At 42.4% G+C, this 12311-nt stretch overlaps 1 protein-coding gene across 1 annotated transcript in view; it reads left to right on the top strand.

Annotated features, from left to right (window-relative positions):
* MYO16 (myosin XVI) overlaps positions 1 to 12311 on the top strand; it is a 468353-nt gene that overhangs the window by 27943 nt on the left and 428099 nt on the right. Inside the window, exon 2 of the mRNA XM_065418712.1 lies at positions 9882 to 9952. Within this exon, the coding sequence (XP_065274784.1) occupies positions 9882 to 9952 (71 nt within the window). The remainder of the gene's footprint in view (positions 1 to 9881; positions 9953 to 12311) is intronic.

Genomic DNA, 12311 nt, shown 5'->3' with positions numbered 1-12311 from the left:
GGACATGTTGAGTTGTATAGGGAAATGCCAACATCAAATTACTTTATTTAAATGTTTTTCAGAACGTATGTACTCTTTCTCCTGCATCTGTTATAATGAGGTTTTAAATTGTTTGGTATGTTCAGGCACTACTATAAGACAAATAATAAACATAGAATCAAATTATCTCTTGGGGGAAACTCCCTTGAAGTCAATTGAACTGTGCTCACTTACATGCACCAAGCAATTAGACAAAATGTGAGGTCTCGTGGATTATTTCTGCTAGGAGAAGTAATTGATGGTGGAATCAGGAATTTCTTTCATGCAATCCTGTTGATTTACACTGAATGTACAAAGTCCTGTTTCCCTGAACACAGTAGGAATAAAACAGAAGACCCTCTCTTTTCTCACAGTTCCGAACCCCTTTACAGTCACTACTGAGCTCAAAAGCTCTCTCTACAAAAAACACACCCCTGACCGACAAAAGTTTCACTGACAAAAGTGTTGGTGTGGACAGTGCTATTTTGGTGGGAGTGCATCACCACTCATTGGGGTGGTTTAATTATGCCAGCAGGAGAGATCTCCTCCACCAGCATAGAGCGGCTACACAGGAGACCCTACAGCGGCATGGCTGTAGCGGCAAAGCTGTGCCGTTGCAAGGTCCATAGTGTAGACATAGCCTGGCACACATATCTCTACTAATACAATACCAAACAAAACCCTTTTGTCCAGTGAGGTTTCATCCAGTTAAAACAATAGTCTTCAGTCCTACTACATATGTTTAAAGAATTCTATGCAGGATTGTCTCATAAAAATTGGTGGCTCATATTACAGATAGGAACACCACCTATAGTTAAGGTTGCCTAACACTTTCCATTATAAGACCCTGTTTTCAGTTCCTTGTAACTGTGCCAAACTTTAAATTTTTCAGGTTGAAATTTTCCAGGACAGGTGTCTGTCTCAAACTGATTTATTTTTTTTTGTTTTGTTTTTAAGTTTCAACTACAGTTCTTCAGCCATTTCCAAGAATGAGATTAGGGGAAAGTACATTATTGCACCCACGTTGAATAAAAAACCCACAATCTTATAATCCTGTAATTGAAAAGCTCCAGCACCTCCATGCTTTAGAACAGAGGGAGGGCAGGGGGTCACCTTGGTGTCAGGGATGGGCCTTTTGCTGTTCCCATGAAAATCCACCCAAATTTGTCTCAGTTATAAACTAAATGAAAAATCTCAGTTCACACATCCTTAGTAGAGACTTGTTAGTTTGGCGGCTAAATTCTCCAAAGATACCATCTACACTAAGCATGACCCAGGGGCTGAGCAGGACTTTCTTATAAAGGATAAGGCATCAGAACTGAGAACAGGAAGACTGTCTCTCCTGTGCTCTCAATGCTCCCCTTGCTGGTATCCAGCCAGTGTGAAGGAGAAGGAGGAAACAGCCTGACTGGAATGCAAAGAGTGAGAAGTGTGTGTATGGGGGGGAAATAGGCACAGAAAGGGAGGGGGCACAGAGCCAGTCTAGGGGGAGTGGATAGAAACAGAAGGGGAGCGGGGCCAAAGCTAGGAGATGTGGGGGCAGGGAGCAGTGTGGGGAGGTATGGATAGAAGCAGAGGTAGAAGTGGGCAGAAGTCATGGGAAAAGGGTATGGATAGGAGATGATAATAATAGTGATTGTGTGTTCATATGTGTAATATATTTTAATAATATAGTGCACCATATCTTAATTACATCTATGGAGAACAGGATAGACTTGTTGGGACAAATAAGAAATGATCTCAGCATTTACTTAAAATCCTAATCAAATCTTGATTCTCTTTCAAATATGATTGGTTGACTATATATCTATATATTTCTTTTCAAGTAACTTTTAAATTCCTGCTTTAGGGCCTGTTCATCTCATCCTTAGCTAATATTCCCAGTAGCTTCAATAGGATTTCCATCATGAGGATCGGTTAGGTTGGCATAGTGCACCCACACAGTATATGAGAGTCAGAAATCTGTGCACCACTTATTCCTGCATTACTAGGGCCCTACCAAATTCATGGCCATGAAAAATGCATCAGGGACCATGAAATCATGACCCACAGTCAGCAGCCGCCTCTCTCTGGCCACCCAGCTCTGAAGGCAGTAGCTCAGAAGTAAGGGTGGCATGGTATGGTATTGTCACTCTTACTTCTGCACTGCTGCTGGCGGGGCACTGCCTTCAGAGCTGGGCGCCCGGCCAACAGCTGCTGCTCTCTGGCCACCTAGCTCTGAAGACAGTGCAGAAGTAAAGGTGTCAATACTGCAATCCCCCTAAAATAACCTTGTGACCCCCCCCCGCAACTCCCTTTTGGGACAGGACTCCCAATTTGAGAAACGCTGGTCTCCCCTGTGAAATATGTATAGTATAGGGTAAAAGCACACAAAATACCAGATTTCATTGGGGGGGGGGAGACCAGGGCAGAATATCACTAGAGAATGTTGAGTAGGGATCTAATTGAATTGCACTGGGATGTTTATTCTTCTTTACAGTGAGGTAAATCCTATTTCCTTTTCAAGAAAAGTAGAGGCTTGTCAGTTGCTTTTGTGTGTTGTGGAATGTGACAACTGATCCTATTTCAGGACAAAGAATATTGACCCAAACTACATGAGAGTTCACATCCACTGCCCTCACAGTCTTTGTGATGTGAGATCTCTGTAGTACTGCTGACTCTACAGAGCAATAATGAAGAAAAAGAAAGCAATCTAGATGGATAAAAACGTGAAGTGATTATTTTCTTTAATCTCATTTTTGTACATGAATCATCCACATATTTATGAACATGATCTGCTTAATGTGTATTTTTGTACTGGGTTTATGTCTGCAACAGCTATATACGTTGTTTGTGGAGTAATCTCTGTAGTTGGTTTCTGCTGAAAAAGCAATGATGGCCATTGTCATTATCTCTGCAGAGATTTCAACTCACTTTGTGGTCACAAGAATCACAGATGTTTCAAAGTGTTCCTGTATTTTGACTCACTGGCAGGAGGGAGAATCATGCATTAGAAGAGGCTGCCATTTTTGCCTTCAACCATGAGTCATTGATAAATGGAGCTGAGAAGTCATTACCTTGTTTCACTCAATTTTTCCACACAGTTAATTGCTTGGGCTGCTGAAGGTTGTTGTGGAGAGGGAGTGCCTTGAGAACCCAGCTTCACTTCTAATAATAAGAAATCACAGGGAGAGTTTGTCACTGGGATATGCTTTGTCTCTGTGACATACTTCCTGTGTCATATTGGAATATCACTTAGCATGTGTGTCACGCTGTCTGGAGTAGCTCACGACCATGAATGCCAACCTCAGGGCAGACTGTCAAAAAGCAGGGCAGACACCCCAAACTCGTGGTATGTTATATAATTAGATTTCACCAACCTACTAACAAATGTGAACTCCTGAAGCACTATAACAGTCTTACCATGGAGTCACAGACATTGGGCATTGGGCATTCTACTCTGTCTTACCACCCAGGCAAGCTGGACTATGTGATAGATCAGTGATCGGCAACCTTTGGCACGTGGCCCATAAGGAAAATCTGCTGGCGGACCGGGACGGTTTTTTACCTGCAGCGTCCTCAGGTTCGGCCGATCGCGGCTCCCACTGGCCAGGGTTCGCCATTCCGTTGGCCTGAAATGGCAAACTGCGGCCAGTGGGAACTGCAATTGGCTGAACCTGCGGACGCTGCAGGTAAACAAATCATATCGGCCCACCAGCAGATTTCCCTGACGGGCCACGTTCCAAAGGTTGCCGATCCCTGTGATAGATGGTCACTTTACACCAAAAATCACAGCAATATTCAGGTTACTCCCAGTTCCAAAGGGTCGGTTGCTTACCCTAAGACATTTGTACCCAGATTGCAAACCAAAGACAATATCTGTAACCAGTCCTGTAATTAACTAAAGATTTATTAACTAAGAAAAGAAATGAGAGTTATTTACAAGGTTAAAACAGGAAACATACACAGACAAATGAGTTACAGTCGTAGATTTAAAAAGGTAATAAAAGTTTCTATAATAAGCAGCTTTGTATATTCTTTGAGGCTGACCCATGCCAACAGCATGAGGATCTCTTGCTTATGTTTAGGAATCTTTGCCCTTCAGAGTCCAGACAGCATAAAGAGACCAAGTTTCTCCTTGTCATGGATTTTTATCCCCCCTCAACCCGGAATCCAAGCTGACGGTATGAGTTCATGCACAGGCCTCCCTTTCCAGGATGGAGTTAGGAGTGCAATCAACAAGGTCTCTGTCCTTTGGTGCTACATAATGCCTCATTTGCCTTCAATGGGCCATATTGTGTACCGGATGAACACTTTACCTTAATTACTGCTTCTTTTTCCTGTTGGGTGAGTTACACAGTAACAAAGATTTACAATGAAAACACTCAGTATAACTTTATACCACAGATACAGATATTATAAGTAAGGCCAGGTCTACACTACCACGGTAGTTCGACAGCTGGCAATCGAACTTCCGGGTTCGATTTATCACGTCTGGTCTGGACGCGATAAATCGATCCCGGAAGCGCTCGCCGTCAACTGCGGTACTCCAGCTCGGCGAGAGGAGTACCGCGGAGTCGACGGGGAGCCTGCCTGCTGCGTGTGGACCGCGTCTGAACCGCGGTAAGTTCGAACTAAGGTATGTCGACTTCAGCTACGTTATTCACGTAGCTGAAGTTGCGTACCTTAGTTCGAATTTGGGGGTTAGTGTAGACCAGGCCTAAGATTAATACATGCAGCATCCTACAAGCATTCCATAAAGTCTAAACACACTCTTATAACACGAATATCTATTTTAAGTACAGTAACCCACAGGTAAGCCAGACCAGTTTCCAGCTATGCATTTGTCAGTGTTCAGCCATGGGGCCTTGGCATGACCTGGCACCTGGTCTGTCAGAGTCACAATGTGATTTCCAAAAAGTGCTCAGCACTGGCCTAGGCCTGCTCCCTTTGAAGTCAGCACTGAAACGCCCCTTGACATCAGTGAGAGCAGAGTTAGGCCAACACTGAACACTTTGGGGAAAATCCCACTTTTAAGGACTATGTACATCAATTTCCTCATTTGCAGATGAGGATTATACCTATATTGGAGGGCTGTAGCCTGTCTTAGTTCATTTTTGTAAAGTTCCTCAGATAGAAATTGCAACATAAAGGCAACTATTAGGTGGCTTAGACACTGAAGAGGTGAAGCAAGAAACTATGCAGAGCATAGGAGCGGGGCGAGTGCCAGGAAGTTTTGGTGGTCTAGCTATTACAAGGCTTCTGAACAAACTATACCAAGTGTGTGTGTGTGTGTGTGTGTGTGTGTGTGTGTGTGTGTGTTGGGGAGTCTAGGACTCTAGCAGCAGTAACGTAAGGGGAACAGTATGTCCCCATCCCCTTTGAGGGCACTCTGTAATGTTCGTTAGTACTGATAGGGACAAAAAGTCCAGCTTTTGAGCTTTAGCCCATAATGGGATGTGTTGTGTGGGGGAGGACGAGTGATCTTTAATCACTGGGCTCCTATAAATGAGAGGAGGAAGAAATAATTTGTGGGGTTTTTTCCCTTCATTCTTCCACTTTTGCCAAGTTTATGGCAAGTATAAATATGCTCCCTTATATTCTCCATTTTGCTTGGCAATTGTAACACAGTCCATTTAATCCACATTACTCAGTGTCCTGCTTCCCAGTTCAGTGGCAGTGCCAAGAACAACAGTAGAGTCTAAGAGTATTTGGTTTACAAAATTGTGTTTGCCAGAAAGCAAAGCCCATTTGCAATTAACTAAATTAAATGAAGCAAAAAAAAGTAAAAAAGCAAAAGAGGACTTACGATGGTTTTATACTCCAGGTTTGAATTTATAGGAGGGTTTAGATTGTCTGTTGATTTTCAAAGCCTGAAATGAAATACAGAGCGGAATCTGTGGTTGTAACTGTCATTTTTTGATTCTTCCAAAATATATTCCTGGATGTATCATTATAGGTGGAGTATGTAACTGCTCGTATATTTAAGGTTGCCTATCCCTTCCCATTATAAATCCCTATTTTCATTATAACGTTACTGAACTTTAACTGTTTTAGCTGAAATTTTCTGTTTGGTGTCTGACTCAGAAAGATTTTTTTTTTCTGGAAAATTTGATCAAGAATGGCTCAGCCATTTCAGAAAACAAAGCTAGTGAAAATTGCCAGTGTTTAAAAAAATCTACTGAGCAAACAAAAAAACACATCTGACCATTATTGAAAACCTCTAGTGCTTCTGTGGTTTGTAACAGGAACTTTTACAAATTGCCAAATTACATAGCGGGAGAGCCAAATTGTAAGTGTCCAATGGAAATCCACCAAGATCTGGCTAAATTATAAACCTCTTGTCAAGGCTGACTCTGTCACTTTGAGTGCAGAAGGTGGGGGCCCTCGAGGATTCTAAAAATTAATACTGGCCACTCTGGGCTGGTATTAAACTCCCAAGGTCACAGCTTCTCTCTGACCTTGGATGGGTAGATGCTGCCACCACCCAAGTGCAAAAAAACAAAACCAAAAAACCCTTTTCCCTTTTGAGAACTCAGGAAGGAGCACTTGGGAATTCCTTCCTGTGGGGTATCCTCAAGCCATTTCACACCCCCTCCAGGGAACAGTTGAGAAAGAAAACAAAGGAAATTAGCTGTTGCTACAGCTAATTAAACAACGTATGCACAAACCTATTAGGACACCAAAAATCCAATCCTGTTCTTAAAAAAGGTAAATTTTATTAAAAACAAAAAGAAAGAAAATACATCTGGAACTTAGCTTTTGCTAGATTTAAAAATCCCACTTACAAAAATTAAACATCAAGAATAACCTTCTTGAGGTCCAGCTTAAAGGTTACAAGAAAAACAAAAGCATTTAGGGTTAGCACAGAGGAGTCCACAAGCCAATAAGAAATAAACAGAGATAAACCTAATCGCATCTTGCTAGACATTTTATGATCTACTTACATATCTGGGGTTCAAATGAGGAGTTTTAGGTATGATCTGATGATTTCCATACCTGACAAAAAGCTTTATTACAGAATAGTCTCAGCCCTGTCTCTGCTCTGTCCTCTCTCTCTGGAGAAGAACAACAGCCAGACAAAGGGAACGTTTTTCCCCAATTTTAAAAAGTTCTAGCCCTCCCGTTGGCTCTTTTGGTCAGGCGCCCACTCCCTTCCTTTTACCTGTGGACTTGTTAACCCTTTACAGGTAAAGCAAGTAGAGAACAACTACCAAGAGGGATTCTATAGCTAACTGGCTGGCTTGGTGTTCACAAAAGGGACACCCCCTCTCATTTATCACACCTCTAAAAAATACCATTTGCTCATATGCTGTAGAACAGATTCATCACTGTCCTGCTAGTTTTGTGAATGCTCCAATACACTTTGCATGCTCCCAGGTCTTGCTTGCCTGTCCATATAAGCATCTCTTGCATTGTGGGAAGTACACTGAACTGGAGGCCAAGAGACCATGAGTTCACATCTTGCCTCTGTGACAGATGGCAATTTCCTGCAATGTATTTGGGAGAACTCACTGTGTTAAGTTTATGTATCATTGTGCGCCAGGCATTGTATGCATTTCCATGGGGAACGGTGACTATAGCTTTCTAGGAACTAGGAACAGTGGAGGCTGATTAGGCAAATTGACTGAGGTTATAACACCTCCAAAGAGGTACCGCCACTTGCAGAGGCTCAAATATACTGGTTCAAATTGGAGTCTCCAGAGACTACTGACAAATAAAGGACTTTCAGATAAATAGTCTGATTTTAAACTGACTTAGAGCCTTCTTTCTGATACAACAAATGGACAGAACCTTCTGCCCAAGGGTGGGGGAAAGGAAAGATGGGATGCATCACTTGATTATTACCTGTTCTGTTCATTCCCTCTGGGGCACCTGGCATTGGCCACTGTTGGAAGACAGGATACTGGGCTAGATGGGCCTTTGGTCTGACCCAGTATGGCCATTCTTATGTGGCAACCTTTGGCAGATATCAGTCCTTCCAACCCTTCCCTAGTCCAAGGTTGGAGTTGAGGTGGCCTCTGTTAAGTTTTTTGGCATGTGCGTAGGTTATTTTATTTTTAATATCTTTTTTTTGCATTGCTTTCACCTTAAGAATAAATGTGTATGCTTAGAAAGAGCTGTGTGGTAACTCATAACTGCTGGCAATTATGTTATTCATAGCCTTCAAAGAGTTAGCAGTACACAGACCTTGGCCTGGTTAGGCAATGTGGCTTGCTGAGAATAACACAGTGTATGCAGGGAACTGTGCAGCCTGGAAAAACCTCAGTCAGGAGGGAGAGAGATGCAAGTCTCCACCCAAAAGAGGTGACTGCTGGGGAGCTGGGAACCTAGAGTGGGTGCCCTTACTGGACCACAGAGAGTTCACTGTGGAACTGTGACAGCCTCTTTCAGTGACTGCTTTTAATATTTCTATGCATTTCACAACTCTTGTATTGAGTGATGCACAAGCTCCAATGCAGAGCAAAAGGGGGAGATGGTTTGCAACTCCCCTGTTCAGGGGCTGAGAGCCATAAGAGCTGTCTTAACTTGTGCACTCCTCTACTATGGGCCCATCGTTCCCCTGACCCATCATATAACTTCTCTTGGACCAGGGCCTCCTGATGAGAATGTGGAACCAGCTGTGCTTCTATAGAGGACCTCTGTGCTGAGGGTATTTCTCAGGGGTGAAATCATTGTGGACTTCTTATGCCAGTTAGCCAGCACAAACAGGGTGAAATCCCCTGATGATGTCTTGGCCTTTTCATTATTCAGTCCTGCCCTGGAATGAACAATAATAGAGTGAATTAGTCAATTCCTGAATTCCAAGTGAAAAGGTTATAAAAGCCATAGAGACCAAGGAAAAAGAATAAAGAATTATCAATCCTGACTGAGCACCAATATGCAGGGCTATCTTCTGTTCTGAGTTAAATGCCTGGGTTCATTTCAAAGGAGTTTGTTACATGTAACTGTGAGCAGAATGTGGCCCCAAGTATTTTTTCAGGAATTATGCAAAGTCAGTGATCAGACAATGTGCTGTAGAGGTTGAATGGAGTGCACTTCACTAAGCTGTGGCATGGAGATTAATTTCAGGCAATATAAGTTATGAACACCAATCTCAATCATTTAGCAAAAAAGCCTCCAGGTCTCGGGGAACTCTGCAAAATACAATAAAATCAGTTAACTGTGTTCTGCACTCACATGAACATGGTCTAATCAGGTGACTTTAACCTTGCTATGGAATATCCTGTGTTCAGAACTACAGAAACACAACCACACTCTAAAGCAAGGGGTTCTCAACCTTTTTCATTCTGAGGCCCCCTCAACATACTGTAAAAAACTTCACGGCCTACTTGTGCCACAACAACTCTTTTTCTGCATATAAAAAACAGGGCTAGCATTAGGGAGTATCAAGCAGGGCAATTGCCCGGGGCCCAGTCACATGCCACAGGAGGCCCTGCGAAGCTAAGTTGCTCAGGCTTCGGCTTCAACCCCGGGTGGGGGGGCTCAGGGCCCCAGGCTTCAGCCGCATGTGATGGGGATTTGGCTTTCTGCCCTGGGCCCCAGCATGTCTAATGCTGATCCTGCTTTGCAGATTCCCCGAAACCTGCTTGTGGCCCCCCAGTGGGCCCCGGATCCCTGGTTGAGAACTACTGCTCTAGAGAAGTCCTTGATATTGCTCATAGTTAGGATAGTTATCAAAGGTCCTGAACTGCCAGACCTAGCCATTAAAATAAATGAGACAGGAAATGCTGACATGATAGTTTTACATATGTTATCTCAGAGGTTTGCATATATTATTAAATCTGTTAATGAAGATGATGAAAAATCAGGCTATTAAGATCTCAGTTCTGGGTGCATTGGTGCATTAATTCTTTCTCTTTCTCTTTTCTTTGATATTTCAGTGCTACGGCTACTAAAGGATGGTGCAGACCCTCACACTCTTATTTCCTCAGGAGGCTCCTTGCTCCATCTGGTAAGAGTGATTGAAGATTAATGTTAGTGACAGTGGATAAATATGGCAAGATTCTGAGTAGCATATTGGGCATATTAACAACAAGAAAGGTTTATCAGTAATTTTTTATCTACACTGAGCACCACAGTGATTATAATTGCATCCAGCTGTGCACGTGAAATACATGGTGGCGTTCAAAAGGCTTATGTAGGGATGCATCATGTAGTAAGGATGCATCACTAGCAAAATCCAGTTAGATGTTTTCGGCATAAATTATCTGCACAGTAAGTAAGAGCAAAGGAAAAATTGCCTGCTTCGTAGGATGGAGAAATGCAATATTTTAAAACCTTCACAGACTAGAAAAAAGACAATTTAACCTTCAGTTTAACTGATGTCATTCCTTCCTTTTGATTTTTTTCAGTGTTGATTTCCTACAAATGGAAATCTAACACAGTATCTGCATTTAGATCACCATAGTTATTTATATTTCAGATTAAGCGATTAAAAGAAAAGGGAGCAGGTTTGTGTTTACCATGTAATTAAGGGAGAGAGAGAGAAATACAGCAAATACACTGGTGTTGGGTCACTTTTAGTTACTGTGAAGTACAGGATGGCAATTGGGGACTCACAGCAGAGTTGTAAGAAGCTCTATTATTTTATTTTGCTGGGCCCCGTCATACATACCATGTTTTCTATTTTGACCCACATGGGTTTGCAGGGCACCTGTGTTTTGCTTTGAGGGGTGGGTCAAATGTCCCAATGCTCAGGAGAATATGACAAGTTTTGCCTGTTTTGAACACAAAATGGTTAATTTGCCCAGATTCTTTCAGAAGGTTCACAAATATTAATGAAACGTTCATGTAAGCCTGCCTGGTTTTCTAGTGTGTTTAAAAAAGCCAATAAAAAACACGCCCCCAAATTAAGGGCAGTATACTTGAAAATCAGAATTTGATCACACATTTCTACTGCTAGCAAACCAAATAAATCCAGTGGAAGCAATCCCATGATTACTGCTGCTACTACTTTATATTCAGACAAGGAAGTTAGTAATTTGTGTCTCTAATACCAAAATAAATCGTATTCATCTTAATCTACTTTACAGAATGTACTTGATCCACCCCTGCAGATGTAGTGCCTTTAAACTACATGGGGGTTCTGCCTGTGGGATGCAGCTGTAGGTTATATCTCTGACTGTTCAGAACCCTGATGCCTCCAGCTGAGTGAAAATCAGAATATCTGTCCAGTGGGCAATTCCAATACTGCAACATTTGTTTTCATCCCAAACCTGCACAAAAAGTTGAGTTTGTCAAAAATTTTCAAGGAATGGAATATTTAGAAAAATTTCGATTTGGAAACAGTGAAATGTTTCATTTTGAGTCAGTTCAACATGAATCTATGCAAAGGGGAATCTGCATTGCATCATGGCAGATATAATCTGGCCAGAGAGCCTAGTCCATAGGAGAAAATGGAGGCCTTAATGACAATGACAATGACAATGAGGCCATTAGCCACTATACGAAATGCAGCTTAATGATGAATTGACTAAAAATTAAATATTTTGGGTCAGCTCAACAAACTGAAATATTCCAATTCGTATTGAACCAATCCGAAACAAAATATTTTGTTTAGATTTTCCCAACAGAAATTTGAAAAATTTCAGCAAAATTGAAACTTTCCCACAGAAAAGTTTGATTTTTGTGGAAACTACTTTTTCTGTCAAAAACACATTTTGACAGAAAATTCCCAACCAGCTCTAGTGATGTATAGCACACACTCCTTTGCTTCCCTGGCCAGCATCATTCACTTTGGTGCTGGCTGGAAGCAGGGCCTGTGGTGGAGCATGGGCTGAAGGTGACATATGCTACAAAACCCCATTGTCTTATGATATTTCTGCTTGAGAGAGCTCTGCAAAACCTAAGTGGCATTAAATGATTCAAATTTATGCTGGATTTGAAAATATTTTTGTATTTATTTGAGCATTGACAATTTTTGCTTTGTCGACATAGAGGACCACCTGCCTCTGTGTGCCACACGAAGTTCATAGTTTAAAGGCCAAATCGTGTGTGTGCAAATAATGCCTTTAAAATGCATAGGGTTCTACTTGTGTGAGTAAGAGAGCAGGATCCTTTCTTAGGCTTTGTCTTCACTACCCGCCGATCCGGCGGGTAGCAATCGGTTTATCGGGGATCGACTTACCGCGTCTAGTGAAGACGCGGTAAAATCGATCCCTGATCGCTCTGCCGTCGACTCCGGAAATCCACCTCGGCAGGAGGCGGCAGCGGAGTCGGCGGCAGCGCGGCAGCGGTCGACTTTCCCGCGTCCTCACCGCTAGGTAAGCCGACCTAAAATACGCAACTTCAGCTACGGTATTCACGTAGCT

Source organism: Emys orbicularis, chromosome 1 (assembly GCF_028017835.1).
Source record: "Emys orbicularis isolate rEmyOrb1 chromosome 1, rEmyOrb1.hap1, whole genome shotgun sequence".
Taxonomy (NCBI): domain Eukaryota; kingdom Metazoa; phylum Chordata; order Testudines; family Emydidae; genus Emys; species Emys orbicularis.
The sequence above is the reverse complement of the archived record's forward strand: the minus strand, read 5'-3'. Positions and strand labels throughout refer to the sequence as shown.